The 21,901-nt window shown below is 32.6% G+C and overlaps 2 protein-coding genes across 3 annotated transcripts in view; one reads left to right on the top strand and one right to left on the bottom strand.

The window, feature by feature from the left end:
- LOC106137767 (cuticlin-1) overlaps nt 1–7,739 on the top strand; it is an 82,517-nt gene extending 74,778 nt beyond the window's left edge. Inside the window, exons 8-12 of one of the 2 annotated variants that reach the window (XM_060946347.1) lie at nt 3,329–3,437; nt 4,064–4,288; nt 4,640–4,871; nt 5,147–5,431; nt 5,897–7,739. In XM_060946347.1, the coding sequence (XP_060802330.1) occupies nt 3,329–3,437; nt 4,064–4,288; nt 4,640–4,871; nt 5,147–5,431; nt 5,897–6,127 (1,082 nt within the window). In that variant the 3' untranslated portion in view covers nt 6,128–7,739. The remainder of the gene's footprint in view (nt 1–3,328; nt 3,438–4,063; nt 4,289–4,639; nt 4,872–5,146; nt 5,432–5,896) is intronic. The other variant, XM_060946348.1, reaches the window with a different exon arrangement.
- A 3,277-nt stretch (nt 7,740–11,016) lies between these two features.
- On the bottom strand, nt 11,017–21,530 carry LOC106141374 (uncharacterized). Its single transcript, XM_013343029.2, has 3 exons — nt 21,480–21,530; nt 12,626–12,848; nt 11,017–12,446 (listed from the first exon to the last, which is right to left on the bottom strand). Exons 1-3 carry the CDS (start codon nt 21,528–21,530, stop codon nt 11,017–11,019), a joined length of 1,704 nt encoding a protein of 567 aa, XP_013198483.2.
- Nucleotides 21,531–21,901: the final 371 nt, after the last annotated feature.

The following is a 21,901-nucleotide window of genomic DNA, read 5'->3' on the forward strand; positions in this document are numbered from 1 at the left end:
GATTCAAAAAGGAAATTTATTTACGATACTGTTTATGGCGTTGCTATAAGTTATTTTGAATGAAATCTTTTAAAAGAGAGTATAAATTGATAACCTTTGAAATATTTCAATAATCGCATCACTAGCGTTAATAACATTAAGAGAATTCGTAGAATTAGAATAATAAGTGGTTGTTATAATCGATTGAAGTGACAACTGCCTTTCTTCCCAAGACCTAATTTCCGGCCGATCTTAAATCGTGTCCAAATTATTTTAGTGAAGTACTTCACTAAAATAATTTAAGTACTTCACTAAAATAATTTATTAGTAGTACTTGTCTAGTTTTTAACAAACTCTACGACCAAAGATGACGAATAATGGTGTTGCCCCAAACATTTAGTCATTTTTTGGCTAGAAGTTTGGCTTTAGCAGACTTCAATATTTGAAGCCAATGGAGAAATTAAATAAAATTTGGGTTGTAAAGGATCATTGATTAATAAAATGGCCGATGTTTGGTTCGAAATTCAATTTAGGAACGCATGATCATTGGACCACAGAGGTCGCCATATTTGATTCGATATCAGAATGATAGTTTTGTGTTAGTCCGTTCGTGCGTTCATATTTATCTTAGATTAGTTTTGTGCACGAATGCACGATTACAATTTATTTGTGTAGTCCATTACTCATTGTATTATACAATAACAAATCGTATTTTTCAGTTACGTAAAGTAATATGATGCGTTGGGCTTGTGGCAACGAGTGAGAATAAATTAACGAATAAATATGGATTTTATTTATTTAAACCTTTATTGAACCCTAGAGTTGTAACAGATGAACTTAATAAAAAAATTCTATTCAATATTTAAAAACTGGCAAAATGTAAGAAATTTGCTCTCGAATTGAGATCTTATTTTATCTATGTTGGATTATTAAGCATTTGTCTTCCATTTCACCTGAAGAACGAGTAATAGATACCGAATTTTTTTGATGTTGTCCTGAAGCAATATAGCTTTTTTTATCGGAAACTGAGTTGATGATTCAAAGTCTAAGATATAATAAATTATTTTTTCTGGTCGTCATGCAACTTATAACTATGAAATCGAAAGAGAAATTAATAAATTTAAAGGATTTGCTTCCAGAAGTAAAGAACATTTGAAAAATATTAAAAATTTTAGTTCAATATTTATAAAGGTACTACAAAGCATCTTGAAATCTATGTTTTAATAAACTTAAGTTAGAACTTTTAACCATTAATATTTCTATATTTTTAACTGTAGTTTATATGTAATGTTTATTTTAAAGATGATATGAGCAAACAAACATTTAATCACCGAGTGTGTCATAAATAAAATGATACAATATTTATTACCTTGCGATGTAAGATCTTAGATGTTTATTACAATATTTTATTACTTTTCTTTATATTATGATTCTACCCCCCTGAAGACAAGGCAATCAAGAGAAATATAAAAATGGCGGACATGAAAGTTGTAAAGTAAGTAAATATTATGAAGGAAATTAATTTCACACATAAATACCAGACACTAGTCTACACTACTACAATACAATTAATCAAGCTTATAGATGTGTATCTTTAAGGCTGTAAAATCTTTCTTCAGGGTTAGCAACGCGTCCTTGAGATTTATTATTATTTTTGACCTTTAGAGTTGACTGCGAGACAGAGTTTTTGTACAACATAATTTCGCTTATTCAGATTTCCATGAAATTTCACCAAAGTAGAGAAATCTTGGGTTATAAATTGGTTTCTGCGGTAAAATACAAAACAAAATAAAGTTATTTTTATTGATTTTTAATTAATACAAAATTTATTGATTATTTCTATGGAGGATTCCGTTGTTATTTTTTTTATATGAATTGATGAACATGATATGATATAGATGGGCGAATTAATTTGTATTTGCTTAATAAATGGGAAACTTTATATATCTCGTAATTAAACTCCACACGTTTACAAATATTAGGTACCCGCTTGAAAATGTATGAAATTCTATTATTGGTTTATTCAAATCAAATATTTATGTTTGTCAATTTTAACTGTATAAGCTATCACTTACTTAAGGTTTCAGGTTTCAAACATAGTAATGGGATTTCTATGACACTTGACGTGAAGATAACATCTATGCAATAACAAGACAAGGGAATAAGGAATAATATGATATCTCCAATGTTGGCTAAAATGTTGCTATTAACGGAAAAACAACGTAACCTTATCAGATAACGTTGCGGCGAATAATTTATTAATATGAAAAATAATTTATCAAACTTTTTAAATATTTCATTTTTTCATATTTTACCTATATTGTAGCTCAAATGCACTCAAATTAACAATAAAAAGTGTCTGATTGTTAATTTTATCCAAAAAGAATCAAGTAAAAGCTTTGCCAGATATTAGTTATGATATAATTTGAGATTCGTCATCACAAGCTCTAAAATCTCCAGTGTGTCTTAATTGAGAAATTTTAATGGTTCAATGTAATTTTTCTTTATCGTATATCAGAGCTATGACATTCACTCCCTATATTGCTGCAATGCTTATTCATGTTTACTACATAGTTTTACGTTCAATCAGGCCTAACACATCTAAAAACCGCATTAAAACCGGAGCATTAGTATTCGCGTAATACGAGTACAAACATACCGTCAGACAGAAATCCTAAAAATCATATTTTTGGCTTCTCTTGGTCTTATACATATATATATCGATTTTTTGCCAAATATCTTTTAAGTGCAGATATCGGTCAGTTACTATTTTATTATAAATGTAGTATATGGATGGATTACTATTTCTTTTCCCTTAGAGTAACATTTTAGCGCTCAAAGACCGTTCCTCTTGTGTTTGATACCAACATTGTAATAACTGCAGCTCTCTTGCATGCTTTCTTTAATGGAATATTTGTACTTGTTGCCGCGTTTCCGTCTCAACAATGTTTACGTTGGTTAAGCGGTCGGAATATTTAATTTTCACTAAAATTTAATGGACATGAAAGCTTGGCAAATCTGGAATTCCGTGCTATGTATATATCTAAAGGTGGAGTTGTTTTCTTTTTTTAAAATAAAAAGTTAAGTAGTTTTATTTGGTTACTTTGAATTTTTTTTAGAGTAGAATTATAAAATCGAAGATCAGCGGTGCCACTTATTTTGTCATTGAAATTTAACACAGATTTGATTTTTTTGTGTATTACCTTTATTTATAAATATATATTTGTCCAGATTTAAAGTTCGTATTGCCTAGGACATTCGGATACCATTCATATCTGGTAGCATGTTTTTTGATTGATAAGATAATAAAATTTGTAATTAACGTAACAAATATTTTTATTTATTCCAGGTGAATTCGACATGCGCGTGAAATCGTGCGCAGCTTCGGACGGCTCAGGGCACATCATCCAGCTATCAGACGAGTACGGATGCGTGTTGCGACCGAAAATGATATCAAGGTATAATATAATCCCTTGTTATTTTCGGTAAATTAATACCCTTTTATTATTATTATAAAGATCTACAATACGTCTGCAGCTTTGCCCGAACAATACGAAAAAGTGAACGCGAGCGGCCCGTTTATTTCAGTTCTTTTGGGAATTTCGGGAACTGGGGAATTGGGAACAATTTAAAAGGCTTTATAAAAAAAAGAACATTTTTTGCTTTTTACGCCTATACGTCCCACATATCACGCACGCCGCAGTTGGAGAAACGTCTGCCACTGGAAAATAGATTCGATACGGTGAGAACAAGCAACAATGGTTATAATTCGTTGAAATTTCAAAGCAGGTGTGCGTCGCCGCCAAAGCGTCAGTTCACACTGAGATACGACGCGGCGCGAATATTTATTTTAATTACTTTACGAAAAGATATAATTACCACCTTTAGCTGCTTAAGTTTGGAGTCCGTGTACCTCAGTTTTTGGCAACTTATCCACCGGTCGATGTTTTGCCACTAATCCTCTCTTTAAACTTGCTTTTGCCGTGTAGATGAGAGAAAAATATGTGGTTATTTCGGAAATATTTTTTTTATTATCCTCTTCTCTGCAGTATATATAAATAAATCCGACTTACTACTCTTTCAGATTTCTCAAAGCCAAGGCAGCGGATGAACGAGCAACGGTCATAACATACGCTTTCTTCCACGCGTTCAAGTTTCCTGATGCCCTCAGCGTCCATATCAGGTGTAAGGTGGAGATCTGCCGTCATGGGTGTTTAGACCACTGTCAACTGGCGGGCGTGGCACAGCAAAGACACGGAGCTTTGGATAGAAAGGACGATAGGACGCATCAAGACCATAATGAGATCAAGTAAGAAACTTTCTGATTTGCTTTAAGTTTTTTGTATTATATGAAGAGAGCATTGAAAATTCAAGTCAATAACTAATTTGATAATATTTTTGATATCAAAAATGATTACTCGATTTTAATAAGGATTTGTAAATATCGCTTTAACGTATTTTAACGTTCAAAGAATTCCAGGTAATACTTTCTTATTTGTAGCAAGTCTATAAGAACAAATCAGCTTTTGAAAAGTTAGGTAGTTGAAAAGGAAATTGGGGTTTTTTTAAATTAACACTCTTGTATATTATGTCGTGATTCTGCGTATAGTAAAGTTTTATACAGAATGTTTGATGTCAGTGCAAGAATTAACAAAAGCAGTCTATCCACTTACAGTGACTCTTCAGCTGAGGGCTCAGAAACTAATATAGTTGAAGAGCATCAACGTCTCCCGCTAGAAGAAGCTTTCGGAGACGAAGTATCAGGCGACGCAGTTCCAGCCCCAGCACCTTTGGCAACTGCTCAAAGACCTCCCGCGCCTGTTATCGAGCCTGATAGTGATCATATGTCGGCTGTAAATGAATTAGTCGAAGCTTTGGCTAGGCCGTTTACTGTAAGTATAAATTTGAGTGGCTAAGTAATATAAAACTGTGCTAGAAATCAATTTGAAAAGTTTTGATGGAAATGAAAACTAAATAAAAATTGAATATAGAGTTTAATATAAGTACAATACTGCAGCATCTTGCGATGCATTTGAACGCATGATAACGTTTTGTATTCATTGCAGTAATATAAATTGTCATAATCTTCTCAAAGTTTCTGATAACAATCTCCTAAATAAGTATCCAAAATGTGATCAAATAACGATGATACATCATTGTTTTTCAGGACCGTCCATCTGACCTCAGCGACCGTGAACGCTTCCCACAAGGTCCTCGGAATCTTGGTTCAGACGTCAAAATAGAACCATTAGGTGATCGAGTCGTTTCTGCTAAGGCTCCTGGTCCAGCGGTTGCTGGACCCAGGTCTTTGAGGAAGCGTCGAACAGTGCGTGACGCGAGGTCTGCGGATGTTGGCGTATCGGGCATTTATGAAGTGGTGTCTGAAGCCGATCTGGCTTTCGGACCATCGAGGGAGCCAGTGACTGTATTCAGTGGAAGGATTCGGGAAGAGGTCGGTATTTCAACTAAAGATAAATAAATATTATTTCATTACTTTTCTTCTACTATTCTGACAAACAAACATTAGTCGACCTGTTTTTAAGCCGAAGATTTTATGGTCCTTACCTTTGAAAACTGCACTTTTGGTTTAACTTGACATATGTATTCGTAACACTGTAAGTAATAAACCGCTGAACTTATTGATAAAATCATTTTATAACAATTTGGTCTTATTTTATGAACTAGTTATAAAATTCCAAAAAAAGAATTCAATCCACACTAAAAAATATATTTTTTTCTTTTTCTATATCTGGTCAGCTGTTATGACAAATTCTGAACAAAACGTAAATGAGGTTGCGTATTACTTATTATATTTACCAACTGATAACTACTTGAATTATGTTTATTATTTTCTTAAAACTCGTATGTGGTGATTCCACTTTTATTTACTTTATCAGTTTATTTTTATAATTTTCAGGTTGTTTACGGCATCTGCATGGGCGCTGTTAGTTTCGGCGCGCTATTCGCATCAGCCGCCGGTGCCGCCGCCGGCGCCGCCCTGGCCGCCGCGGTGATGCTGCAGAAGCTGCGCTCGCGCATGGCCGCGCCGCCTCCCCCGCCGTCGCCAGCAAACGCCTCGCACTCCTTGGCAGCGTGGATGGCGCTACGGCTGCTCGGCTCTCCACCACCTCATTCGCGTGAGGGCTGATTTTAGATTAAAGACTGTATTTTTTTTCTCTTAGATTTTGTGACGACTCCCACAGCAGAGAGAAAATACCAGAAGTTTATCTTAAGAGATTTTTAGTTGTATTTATAAGTGTAACTTTATGGCAAATTAGAAAGGCATTTTTTAGGAATATTCCCAATTTAGCTCAAATGCGCAGTTTTTTATCTATCGTTGTTTAACTACCTATTATTAGGATTACTGATTACTTTTAACTGTTAAAAATGCCTACGAAGCAAGGGTAAAAAAAATATGATGATAAATTTATTACTCGTACGAGTACCTATTGCTATCAAAACTATGTACATCAGAATTCTTATTGTTGATTTTCAATAGAACTTCCTGGTTATTTTTTATTTCTGCTATGAATAATTTTATACATGGGAGTTAGTCCATATTTCGTGTATAGTGGAATATAACTTAATTTTCGTAGGAATTCCGAATTCCATTGAATAGAGCGTTGAGATACCTGATAAAATCCGGGATTCATGTTCCCCTTATTGAAATGTTAGCACGGTCAGTCATATTTATATTTCATATGCGCACAAAATATAGTATATATATTGAATAGATATATAGTTAAGAGTGAAATAAGACAAAGCAGTTAAGATTATGTGTACTTAGAGTTATTTTGAAGAAACCAAAGTATACTTTCGTAAAAAAAAATTAAAATTATCGGCAATTTATTAAGTATTTAGGATAGGATATTATAATTTATATTAGTTTTTACATTTTCTCTTCACTTATTATTTTTTAACTTTTGAATTATATTTTAATGATTATTATTTATTTTAGGTAACCTATGGCTAATCGATTTGCAGGAACATCCATGGTAACGAACTATTTTAACTGTTTTGTCTTTTGCGCTCAATATACATACGACTAGTATTTAAAATACATAAACACACGATTTTTGAAGATGCAGAACTGTTGGTGCTAATTTGTGCTACGGACATAGTCCGACGTTTATTCACATATGTGAATAACATAATATACAGTTAAGTTGTACAGATTTTAACTAAATCATCGTGTTCTTATATAGCGTTAAGAATAAGTCGAGTCATGCCATTAGGTTAAGTTTAGTTAATTCGATATTTACATTGCCTGACTTGCTCAATAGATATTTATCATACTTCAGTGCATAATCACGAAGTTTATTTATAACAAAATATAAAATGTATCTAATGCGTGACCATTTTTTTTAAACTGGTCGCATAATTTTTATTAACAGGATTTTATAATTGGCAAATAAAAACTATTTATCCATAGCTCTTTTAATATGATTCAGTAATTTGTTGATTTAAACAGATTAATTTACATAATTATGATTATTATCCGAATCCGCTGATGATCCGCAATTGTATAAGTAGTAGTATTTCTTAATCAAAATTTTATAATCATTATAATATTTATACTTTTTCACGTTTTGGTAAAAAAAAAGATTTTAGAAATTAAGAAAGTATTTTATGAAATGATATTTAATTTTCGAACTTTACAAAATACGGCATTAAATATTTTTATACAAACGCTTTCCCTTAATTATTAAGTTAGATGTGTAATGTGTATTTTACTAAATAATAATATGTTTTTTACAATTATAATGCTAAAAATTCACTGCAATGCAAAGATTTAACTACAGATATATAAAAATGAAAACAAAATTCTTTAATAAATTTGCATTAAATACTTCACTTGAACATAATTTTCTCAGATTTTAAGCTAGAAAAATATGTATTTTACTCAATAAAGCTTAGACATTTTTGGATAAAAAATAAAGTATATAAATTTCTGTAATGCCAAATGTCAATTTTGTATTTATTGGCCGTCAAGATTGCAGCGAATTTAATTAAAGATTTTTTTTAAAACTTTACTGTTTTTTAATTTTTACACTTAAATGTATAAAAATTAAATAACATTATTTGTAAGATTTCTAGTAATCTGATTTAGTAAAATATAATGCTATTAGATTTCATTTATGAAATAAGTTTTTTTTTTATTAAGTAGAGTTTTATATTGTAACATACTGGAACACCAATGAAAGCTAATAATATACCTAGTACCTACTGCCTTCAAAACTGCATTTATTTGAATTTAATTTTTTGTTTTGCTCAAACTATTTATTTATTGTCTTTATTTAATTTACTGTAGCTATGACTAGGATAATCTTAGCGTAATCACTATCAATAAGTAAATCAATTGGGGTTGAGAGATCGATTAAGGCGTAACTATGCAAGGAACTACATATAATATTCTTAACATTTTTATTATTTATCAAAGTTCAAAACAGCCAAACTAACATAATGGCTGAATTAATATGAATAATGTTATTTCTGTTATTGGGTTAAAAAAATAAATGAAACTTTTTAAGAACCATGAAATAAAAGTCAAAAAAGAAAAAAAAACAGCAAAGTTGGCGAAAACGAACATGAATAATTAAAAGAATAAATAAATCGGTCTCCCCTCCTACCTACATATTGTAACATTCCACCCAAAAACTCTGCATTTATCATAGCAAAACTATTATTGTAAGTTGAAGTATGTGAGAATTGTTTTCTCTGAGTGCAATTTAATTTAATTTTTGAATAGAAAGTTCTAGATTCTTTCTTCCTATGGGTTGTGGTACTGTCGGTGTTTTTCTTGAAATATCTTTAACATATTCAGGGGGAATATTTATTTAAATGTTTTATATATAAGTATCTTTGTATGGATGCGGTGGCGATGTGTTTAACGCGTAAGCACCTGTTAATTTGTTTAATGGAATAAAATGTACGTTGAAACAGTATTCTTCTTTTGTTTTTTATTATATTCTCCCTCCTCTCTCATTATAGCATAATTTAACCCTCAATTGCGAATAACCCTTAGCACCGAGCTAAGCTTTGGGGTTCATTGTGTGACATTAAATATCTTATAGGCTTATTTTTCTACACAAGTTCTTGTACATATTTCAATCAAAAAATTTTTTCTTCACTTTAGTGTCCCCTTTTAATATTGTTTGCTTGCATATCATTCTTGATTAATAATCCAGAAATTATTAATTGGTAATTTAGGTAAATTCTTATTACAAAATATAGTACCTACCTAATTCATATTAAATTCAATCCGTCCATAATTATTTCAATCCAGAATATTATATTGGCATATTTAAATATGTATAAAATACTTTTTACTTTTACCATCTCGATTAAGCTCAGTACATAGTGGGTTTCTCTTTCATAGTCCTTTTTCTCTCTCTCATCTTTACGTGGTCCCAGTTGCACCCTCCACTCTAAAGCTTTAGGACACGCGGGTCTGTACTTTAAAGCTGGAAATAGCTATATTTGTCCAATTTTCCACATCCTCAGATTTAAGTTCATTGACTCCCATATTAAATTATTATATATATGTCAGTTCTTATAGAACTATAATCATATTTTAATAAAAAAAGAAACACAAAATGTTGTTTTATAATGTAGTTTAATTTTTCCCAATTTTTCTGTTACAGACTGTGAAATAAAATTTTGTCATATTTCTATTTTATTCATCATACACTGAATTGCATACCTATGTACTATAATAACATTACCAACAATTTTTATAAACATCATATTCTTGGCAACAATTAATAAACATCTATATCATAACAGTTTACACTCTCCGAAATTCATACTAATACTATAAAATGTGAAAGTGTGTTTGTCCGTCTTTTACGTCAAAACCACTGAACCGATCTCCATGTTTTTTTTTTACATGAGTATCTACAGTGTAGAGAACGGAGAAGGACATAGGATTCTTGATCGATATTTTATTGTATTGATTGTACTTTCGGGGCTTAGTTAAAACTATTATTGGGTGAACTCCAGAAATCTATTTGTTAAAGTTCCAAAAAAATAATTCATATTTTTATTAATGTACGCATTAAAAAAATAGTAACCGGATAAAATCATATTTATTTTTAATCTTTATAATTTTATTGCGTTTAAATACTTTTGTTGTTGTTACATACAGTCTCGAGTCGTTATCTTTAACGGGGTATACTAAGTTTTATTTTTATAAATAAAGAGGCAGAATAAGTTTATTTTGGAATTGTTTAAAAGCGATTGAAACAAAATTAATTTTTTTTTTAAATATAACAATTGAACGTGGCTTTTCAATGTTTTCGAGATTGCTAGCTCAGTGTACCCCGTTATGGATAAAAACATGATAAATATTACAAAAGATTATATCTTGTATTTTTAAAAGAGGGACATATATCATGAGATTTATCTTGTTTTGTTTATTCTTTCGAGAGTGTAAAACTGGCATTATTCAGGAGGAAACTAGCAACAAAATAAATAAAACATAGAAGAAGAGGTACTGAGGTGGCATTAAATAAATAAATTACACGTAGCAATGACTACAACGACTTATCTAAAATAAATAATATTAATACTAATGACAAGTTATTTTAAATTATACACTAGCGGTCACCTAAATTATGATATACCACGGTTATTTTCCGTTGCCCCTAATTCAAAACAAGCATTTGAAAAGAGGTAACAGAAGATTGTTCTTATAATAAATGTAATACTACATTTGTGTTTACAATAATTTGTTCTAACTCTGCTTTATTTAACGATGGACTGTATTTGCGATATGTTATACTATAATCAATAAATCACACTAGTAAACTCGAATAACTCAAAAAATCCTATAATAATAAATAGGAAAAGGATTTAACTGAAGCTTTTTTACGACGTTTCTTGATAAATTTAACTTTTACAATAAAATGAATACTACAAAGCTTTCAAGCAAATCCATCAAAATTGAGCACTGTGATACGCACATAAATATTGGCATGGTCTACATACTTCAGTCTCATCACACTAATATGTACAAATTGAGTTAATAAGGCATTGTTACGAGTAGAACCGGCTCTTTGAAATGACATGAGGAGGAGGTGGGGGGTGCGGCCGCGCTATCGTCGTGATGGCTGCCGTCTTCTTTTTCAAAGACGTCATTGGACGCAATTTTATAAATAAGACAGCTGACACAGCGCAAGAGCACAGCAAAGTGGCAAGAAGGGCACCGAGCGTGGCTGCAAATCCTGGCGTGGTCATACATACAAGACCCGGGGTTGGTACGATTTTCGGGGCAGAATTTTCTTCAGATGTATCTAAGTTCAGGTCCCCGGCAGAAACTACACGAATAACTCGGTTTACGCCAACTTCCTTCTCAGGGGTTGTGGCACGTCGTTGCCTTCGCACTCTCCTTTCATCTCGTCTGGCTTCTGCTCCAACGGGATAGGCATCAAGCTGTGGAGGACCGTATTCCGCATGAGGAGCAATAACATTATGGCCATCTGAACACTGATCAGGGCAACGGTATCTGCAAATCTGTATAGTACATTGGAAATGTACTTCCATCGAATCGGGGAATTTGAAGGCCTGGAAGTGGGCATAAGAGAGTACACTAGCACTAGCTCCAAAGTTCTTGATTTTAGTGAATCTCGACATTAGTTTCGGTCTGGTTACACAGCCTCGCCTATCGACTAATTGTATAGGTGCGCGTTGACCGTCATGAGCCACACAGTCTCGAACAAGCATATCGAACTTTGCATCGTCATCCTTTATAGCTAATACCATAGTCATAGTTTGGCCAATCTTTACTAGGCCTGACACTTCGGATGCCCATGGTCCTTTACCAACTTGAATTTGCATCCAGCAACCCACATTATCTCCAGCAAAGTCAGCTCTTACAACATCTAGCATATCTACTGGGAACGGTCTGAAGGTCACCGCCTTCTCATACTGATCGTGCCACGTGCATCGCAGTTTACGAGCTTGATCCCATACTTCTTGTACTTGTGGATCGTATTGAATAACAATAACATTTTCAAAGTAAGTTCCAGCCGCTGCTACATCTCCTCTATACCTTGGGTCCCCACTCCCAGCTGTTCCACAAGTATGGGCACCAATTTCAAATGAAGCTGATGATCTTCCTAGATTAGGCGGGAGGTGGACACATTGATGATTGGAGTAGTGTCCCTTTGAGAATACGATACCAAAGAAGGGTTTGTCGAAGCTGAGGAATACACGCATAGCGTTTTTCTCGCACTTTACATCAAGGGATACGATCTTGGGCATATCAGGGGCGGGAGCTGGCCAAACATCTCCAGCGCCACTAAAAACTTTGTCACTAGCTGAAGTTTGGGCATCGGCGGCCGGCGCGGGCGGCGGTGGTGGTCCTCGGAAACCAGGCCCAATATCGTTCTTGTGATGGCTTACTGGCGGTCCCAATGCAAAGGGTTTTGAGTGAATTGGATGATGATTTGGAATCCTGGGCATGCCTGGAAATGCAAAAATTGTCTAGAATTAGTACTGTTATTTTTAAGATTTAGTTTTTATTCATTCATGTTAATCTTAAACGTCTGCCGAACAAATTATGAAAGTTGTCATATAGAGCGGACTCTAATCAAACTCTATATAAAGACTCGGAAAATTGGTTTCAAATTAAAAGTGACTTTACCTAATGGATGATGGGCCTGATGATGCGGTGGATTCTGTCTCCTATTGTGCGGGGGTGGTGCTGGTGGTGGAGGTCCATTGTAGGCGTGGCTCGGCGTCTCCCGTTCTGAAGACTCCATGGCCAGCTGATCGGCTGAGGGCTCGGCGGCGCTGTTTGAATCTGACCCAGCATTGCCTCCACCACCGCCGCTTTCATTCGACGATTGGTCACTGAGAGTTCCACTCTGGAAAGTAAAAATAGAAATAAATTGGTATACTAATGAAAACAAAAGGGATTTTTTAGTTGATTAAAGATTCAAAATAGATTAGTACTTAGTCAGCAAATGTGTTTTTAGAGTACCTACTATTACTAAGAACATCATAAATGACTGCCTAAAAATAGAACCAATTGTCAGATTCGATCAATTGTCAAACAAAAACAATGTACATTATTTGTTATGTTCAGCGAAGATTGTTAAAACAAGATTCTAAAGATAAAACCACCCAAGAAAAATATTTATATTTAACCTTTTTAAATGACATATCGTAATCAAATATGGTTATAAACTATTGCTGGCTTTAAATTGTCTTTACGATTTTACTGGGACTTCCATAGCTCCCACATTTTCTAAACAAACATAATTGAGTTACAAAGGTATCTATTAAGGGAATCGAATAAGACAGCCGCATCATAAACATTAATGTATCCACCAAAATTACCATATCTTCTTGACTCCCCGTCGCGCTTTCACTACTGCGGGAGGGCAATATTTTAAATGTTATTTAATACGACACACTGACCGTTTTACACATCAGCTAACACCTGTTCTTAAGATATGCGACAACAGTCAATTCAAGTAGTATATTCTAGGTCACGTCACTAAAAGTTAGATGGCAGTGGATTCCAATTTCCTTCGGAGCATGAATAGAATGATTATGTGAAAGTTGTTCATGATTCTCGAACCTGTTTCATGTAAATCATCACTCGTTGAGAGATTCGGTTTCTGATCTTTTTTCCCCGTTTGATCTATGTCGATGCGTTTTATCTTCGACTCTATTATTGTCAGCTCGGCTTTTATTAATTAGCAATTTCATCGTTGTGGAGGCACCAATCATCTGCATTTCTTTATCTGTTTTAATTTCTGATTATATAACAAAAGCCCTCATAAAAATTACAAAATATTTCCTCCATAAAAATAATCAACGCACGAAACAAATGAAAAAGAAATCAATAATTGTATCCCATTATTTAGAAACCATTAAACGGCCGAGAGTTCAAAGGAAACTTTTTCAAAATTAGAAGTTATCGGTCGGTTAATGTCTATAATTTCAAATTTGTACCCAAAAGATCGTGGGTGTTGACATCTATCTGTGAGAATAGTAAACGCTTGACTCTCGTTTGTTTCGCCTCGAGGTATGAAATTAGAAAGTATTGGTTCAACAGAAGATACGTTGAGACTTTTTTCGATAAGATTTATGAACATCCGTCCTTCGCGGGACCCACCAATTATTTAGATTGGATTCCAGATGAACCACGAGGAAGACCGATTGTTACATGAATTGTGTAATAAAATAAATAGAAGAGAAAGTGGAGTTCGGTTTCCGATGTTTATCTAAATGATAGATCATTAAGTAGGAATGATGGAACACTCTGAACAATTTGATCATCCTATATAAAACGTGCCTCATTAAAAATTTGTAGCGCTTCGTTGAGAAATTTCGGGGAATCGTTAAGTTTCGTAATGTGCATTCCTTATTTTATTATATAATACGTTTTATTATAAACGAATGAATTTGTGGCCCGTAACTTCATCTGCGTAAGTTAAATACAAAGAAACATTTTTCGCACTTATATCGACTAATTCATTTTTTCCCCATCTTGTTAATAATGATAAACAATTTTTAAATGCATAACTTGAAACATATGATCATATTACGAGAACACAAAACTTTTTTAATTAAAATGGACTGACTCCATGTATTAAAGCGTTACCACCAAGGATGCAAACACTCACAGTTGAAAATGATGTGAAATTGAAACAAATAGCACTTATTAGTACAAAAAGCGGTTGCGCGCAGCATTTCTCAAAAGAAAACAGTAAACAAGCCAAGATCCGCATGTGCAAGTATTTAGTTGAGGAGTGGCGAGTCCAAGTGCAGTGTGTCAGCGCGGTCAATGAACCCGTCGCACTAATTTTACTTTCATTAGAATGATCGTCTACTTGAGACGCGTGGGTTTGTTTCTTTTTTTTTGACGAAGTGTCGCTTTATGTGACCAGTGATATAGGTAGTGAAATTTATACATTTTTGAAAGTAGGTTGGAGTGATGAAGGAACAAAAGCACCAAAAATTCTCATGGTGGTACTCCAATTACAAAAAAAATCATTTTTTTCATGTCTTACATAGAATAATTGAAATGCTGCCTTGAACTATCTTACGAGAGGACTTTCAATCAAAGATTCACTGAAAATATTCTACATTGAATTGCTTTAATTGAAGTGTTACATGTGAATATTTTGTTTATTTCTGACTAGTAACTCTGAAAAAGATTTTATTTGAGGATTGCAATACACCTACCTACCTTTGACTCTCCACTTGCTAAGTTCTTTATAGAATTCTCTAGCTTCGTCTGTATTCATTACTCTTAGTATTATAATTTTCGTATAGACTAAAAGGAGCTTAAAGAGCATGGCGGTTAAGACACTGGCCACAAAGAAAATATATGCTGGTCCAATGATGGCGATTGTGTTATTAGGTCGTCTCTAATAAAGGCGTTTTACGACAACGAAGTCTAGGATTCGGCAACTTCGAAAAATAAAGACTAAGTAATTAGGTATATTCTGTACAAAAATAAAACTGATATTACTGAGAAAATGGGATGAATCTTTGTTATACGTAACTCCGTGTCAAATATTTAAGATTCGCCAGAGAGAGATTACCTAAAGTAAAATAATTGTGACCCTTTAAGATATTAAGTTAAAAAAAATATTAGTGAAAAAAAATTAAAAATTTGTTTAAAAAATTTTTTTTTAAATTTTTAAAACACTTTAAAACAACTCGATAAAGTTTGGCGAGCACACTACAAGCAGGATGAGATCTATGTGTGCCGGCGACATAGTTCGCGGGTGACCGCTCGAAAGTGGGCTCCGCTCTTCCATGACACTCTTCCTAATCGTAAAACAGACATTAAATAACATTGCCAATAAAAGTTGAATTGTTAATTATCTCAGTTTGAACACAATTGTTTTTCTTAGCCAGTTCAGAGTTGATTGATGAGCTATGATCAAAGCTATATCTAATGAAGGAAATAATTATATAGGTAATAAGACAATAAAAAAAAATATCGTCCACAACTTTACAACATGGCTATGTATTTTTGTTTTTTCGGCATATGATATATGATTCGGTAAGTAAAAGAAATCAAAAATAACGGAAACCTTTTTTTTTTATTTGACACTGAGATAGACTAGATATTCTCTAAGGTTTTTTAAATTTCTTTTTATTTTTACGGAAACCTCTAATTTCTCCAATCAAATCTCCGCAAGATATGCAGGAAACACATATTGGATCACGGTGACCCAAACAGTTGCCTAAATGTGCAGGTGTAAGAGTACCGGTTAGCAATTAAACTAATGTAATAACTCAGAAGAGTCCTTGGTACAAAGGTCATGGAAGCACCTATACATTACTGCGTGTCCTTTAGCCGTTGGACCACCGATGCTCAAAATAAGATCAGTGTTGACAAATAAGAAGTCCAATCACTCAGTTGCTTCCGTTCGAGTTTACCCTACTAGTAAACAGGTAAATAGTTTTACTGAACTGGTTGCGTCCGCGTGTACAGTGGGTCGCCGCCATATTTGGAACCACTGGCCACTGACCATCGCGCTATCTCGCTCTAATTCTTAGACTCGCCCTGCGAATGTGTTGATGAAAGTAGGGTTCGAGATGAGAACGTCAACAAAGTAATTATGTTTGTTAAACATAAATATATAACGTCTTTATCCTAAGTACAATGTAATACTAAAGGTTTGACGTGCATTCGGAAAACGCATCCCGTACGGATGCAAGATCCTACGCACATACATACGCGCACAAAGTCAAAATTCTGGAAGAAACTCAAAGGTCACGTTCATAGCTGAATAGCTTAATGACGAAGATGAGATTCAGATAGTGATCGTAAATTCTAATATCCTATAACTAACTTTTAACAATATTACTATCTAACGAATTTTTAATAATATTTACACAGGGAAATACATTTTAATGCACCCAATTCCAATTAAGTCAGGTCATACAAAACTCAGTGTTCCTCCTTTTTAAAGCTTAATAAAATGTTTTTTCTCACATAATTTTAAAGTTATCTCACTTATACTAGAGGATCCCTTACTTAAAGTATAATTTAGAGTGAAGTTTTAACGAGGATATTAGTTGTGACTCTTATCAAACCCTAGTTTAACTGAACTCCGCAACCTGATTGAAGTTTACCTATATTGGATTGGTGACACATCCATTTGAGTTATTTTGCAGATTTGCTCACGACGTTTTCCCACATTATAAGAGCATTAGTTAAGAATCAAATAAATGTACATAAATCGGATAAGAATCATTAGCACATGACATATTTGGTACATACTTCACATACATCTTTTTCTGTTATTTAAAAGCTAGGTCCTGTAGGTGAAGTAAAGTGTTGTCTATCCATTTATTTTCTGTTATTTTTTTTTTGTTTTCTGGTATGTGTGCACATTTATTAAGTACATTTAAGTCTGTAGACAGACCTAAATAATTAGAAAACAGCACAAAAAAAGAGGAGAAGTTTAATGGTTTCAAATAGAAATTACCATATTTTTCTCCTCGCACGCTTTTCCAACAATTTCAATCAGTCATTGGTAAATACATAGATTAGTTTAACTACTTACCGCAGAATAAGCAATACTTAGTAGAAAGTCAATAAAAACTAATGATTTAACATCCGTTTGTGGAGTTAATCGAATAGCAAATCTTATAAATTGGTGATTGAAATAAAAGACAAGCTTAGTTCACATTAATGTGTTTTTGAAAGACTCGGCCGAGTAGTATAAAAAGAGTCGCAATAAAAAATCGGCGCATAATAGAAAATGAAATGATCAAAAAACTAACTTCTTTTCATCTTGTCAATTCTGTTAAAGATCATTTGTGTATTTTTACGAATTTTTAAAGAGCTTTACTTACATATATATCACGCCACTTTCTAAGAGAGGTAGGCAAATCATAACATAACGAAATATCAATAGGATTTTTATATTATTCATATTTTCATCGCTTACTTCATGGCTTAAATTCTTATTTTTTTGTTTAGCCTCTTGAAGATTTCACATATTTTTAAACCCGTATATTCTATTAGTAATAAATACTGTACCATCTAAAGCGTAGTTTAATTACCAGTGCACTGACTATACTACTCGCTGACTTAAAAGCACAATATGATTTTTTTAAATAATTGGATGAATCGTAATTTGCGGTGCCTTAGTGATGTCTCTATATAGTTAATGGTTGTCGATAAAAATAATTAACTTTCATTATGATATGGCAATCCATTTTTTTTTTTATCCATTGAATGGAGGAAACGAATTATATACCCGCTAACTACTCTTTATGACGGCAGAGCGGATTTTCACAAAATATACAGAGCTTTACTTTTTGTATATTCTATACAAGATACACGTAAAACGCCGTATTGTTGTCAAGAAAAAACCGCAGAACGGGCACGAAAGAGCAAAAATTGGAAACCTAATCGTTTAATCAAAATTATGCCTGAAATAAAGCGGGCGAAAGTGCGAAGGGAACGGGAGAAAAATTGTAGGAATAGGTATATTTCGTAGATACTTTGATCCTGCATATTAGGCTATGTTTTGATATATCCGGTTAAAATGTGACGAAGTATCTTTTTTATTTTTAAATGTTCGAAAAATTAATTCGGGATATTAAAATATTTTTCTTATCATGACCTTTACATTCTTTTCATTGTAAACATAGCCTAGTTAACCTAGTCTTTTAACTTAACAGGTAATGAGCTGCTAAGTTAAAAGGAATACAACAAGTTTAAAGTTATATTTTCTATACTTTACAACTACCAGTCAAACACGAATATTACTTGTAATGTTTTTATGCATAATATAAATTCACTTATGTTTTGTCGTGCCATATTAAATTGAAATAAAATATTAAATATATCAAAAATAAACATACAAACAAAAGACAACATTAATATGAAAGTTAAAAAAAAATCATTCATAACACTGAAACGAGTATTCACAATAAAATCACTTAGTCACTACATTAAATGTTCATACATTAATCAATTTTATCGTAAACAAATCATTTGTAAATATATGAATAAAGTCCACTGAACAACGGCATACAAATAATGGTCGTAAATCAAATAAACTCTTAAATTTGCATTTTTCATTACCTTTTGAATCTCAACCGCAACTGCGCTAAGATTTTAATAAGCGTGCATTTCTTATGTCCAATTATTTTACAATCGAAATAATTAATGCTCTTGCAATCTACGATTACTTTCATCAAAATTGGTGTAACAGTTTGACCGTGAAAGCTTAGTAGATAGACAGACTCCAGACTTAAGCATCTTTAGTACTGGAATGGATTCATACACATACATACATATATTCACGTCTATATCCCTTGTAGGGTAGACAGAGCCAACTGTATTAACAAGACTGATTAGCCGCGTTCAGGTGTGTGGCTTAATAATGAGGAATGGATGGATTCACATAGATATAATCACTTTGTGTTTTTTTTTTTACAAGATAAATGGAAAAAACCGTGATGGCCATCTTTACCATAATAAATATAGAAACAGCATCTTAACAAAAACCGTTTACCTACGCGTATGAAGTCTTAAAACGATGTTATTTTATAATAATAAATCCTACATTTATAAGCAGAATAATCTCGAAAACAAATAAAGCTAATCTATTTTAAATGTGGTAAGCGTAAAATATACTTGTACATATAAATCCACACAAAAAATATATAGTCCAACTTTCGCCGTCTCTCGCTGTGATTTTGATAGCCGTTCATTTTGAAGTAAATCTTATCGATAAAAGCAACATTTACACTAAACGGACTCTATTAAATTTCACTCTTTATCGATATCAATTTGTGGTCGAACATTTACATCACTCAAATGTCAATAATATTGAGTAGAGAATAGTCTAGCTAGAATCTAGGTAAACATTAAAGTGCAGTATATGTTTATACCGAATACATACCTACACCTTATTCCGTACGGAGTAGACAGAGCAAATTAACAATCGGCGCGGGAAGAGAAGCAACTAGCACACACTTTGTTTTTAGCTGTCGTAAAAAACTTACTTTCCTCTTATACATACAACCATATAATCACGTCTATATCAGAGAGAGCCAACAGTATCGAAAAGACTGATAGTCCACGTACAACTGTTTGGTTAAATGATAGAATTGAGATTCAAATAGAGAAAGGTTACTAGCCCATCGCCTATAACAAGAAGTCCAAGTTTATAGGCCTATCTCAGTTACCTTTTAAGACCTCTATGGGAAAGAGATGGAGTGATGAGAGATGTGAGATTCTTTTCCTTTTGATGCCGGGAACCACACGGTTGAGTATCCTCTTATAAGTATTTATTATTCATTCTTAACTATATCATGCATTATCGAAATAGTCGTCATATTTTCCGAATTCCGTTTGTTACCTCCCACCATATAATTTCTAATAGCACAAGGCGATACAAAATGAATTTGAACAATGATTAATTAATTATATACTTTTATTACTATTGGTCAACAATACAACAAAGTGATACGTGATAAGACTTAATGAAAGTAGTAATAATGAATATGTTTCATTGGTCATAATTCACACATTGTCACCAACACTGATGCTACTTTCGACCAATCATATCTTTTATGAATAACGTGACTGGAATTTGTCAAACAGTTAATATGTTTACCATATTATTGCTGCTACTACCTATCATTTATTGTATTAATGATTGCACCTAAAAATATTGGGAGGCAATAGTTTTTTTTTTATTTATTATTAATAATTGAAGAGAAAAAAATTAAAAAAAATATTGTTATTTGTTAATTATAATTGCCTATATGAATTTTGATTCAAAATATTTTCTTTAGCAAAAGTCTTTAAATTAATTCTGCAGATTACTATTACTTTTTTAAACTGTAATTACGTGACAAACGTGTATGAGAGAAAGTTAATACAGGATGTTTACATATGCATTATTACCTACTTTTTACTATTACGCATGTTATAATTACCTATATAATTTTTAATACATGTAATGTAACATCATAATGACTCATTTCATAATGATGATTCCTAATATAAAAAAACGTAATATTTTTAATTGTATGCCCAATGCTTAAATTTTTACGTTTGACATACCTGGAAAGCTATTAATAGAAATAAATTTTGTTTTTATTTTAGTCCTTGTCAAATGATAATTGATTTTACAAAAAATCATATCTCGGAGTTTATTACTACAAACAATAAATAGATGAATAAATATGAATATCTAAGTGTAATAATGTAAAACACGTTAAATTAGTACAATACGGTACAAGGTGGTAAATATTGTAAGTATGTATTTTAAATTATCTATTAATATGAGTTTAGATCCAAGCCAAGGCACAAATATCAAAACAGTACATAAAAATTTATTCCTTGAATCTATATTATTTTGCATTTTTTTTCTTACGCTTAGGACAAGTTACCAGCATATACTTTTACGGTGACAAATAATATTATCCGAATACAACTTTCAGGCACGTAGGTACGTGAATAGAAAGTGTCTACAAAATAAATACTAAGTTCTCACCATATGCAATATGAGTAGAACGCCTATTGCCACTCCTCGCCTCAGCCGCATCATCAACTGTGAACAAAAATATTCAATAGGTGTACTTTAGATTTTCGAAACAGCTGTACAAATTGAAAGATCAAGTTTCGATTAAGACAGTGTAAGTGATACCTTACAAATAAGTATAATTTATTATCTTTCTCGAAATTGGGCTTCACGGAAGATACTCGTATTAAGTTGGAAAGTGATATTCAATACGTTGTTAAAAGATTTGAAATGTAATTAATTTGTAGTAGGTTATTAATTGTCTCGCCTGTAAAACGAAACATTAAATATAATATAATATAACAAATTTTAAGGTAATTTTTCTGATAAACCCCAGTTTTGGGAACTTCAGATACCTATGCTGAATTGATAGGTATTTATGTATTTTTAAAAGG

This window comes from Amyelois transitella, chromosome 10 (assembly GCF_032362555.1).
Source record: "Amyelois transitella isolate CPQ chromosome 10, ilAmyTran1.1, whole genome shotgun sequence".
NCBI classification, from domain to species: Eukaryota; Metazoa; Arthropoda; class Insecta; order Lepidoptera; family Pyralidae; genus Amyelois; species Amyelois transitella.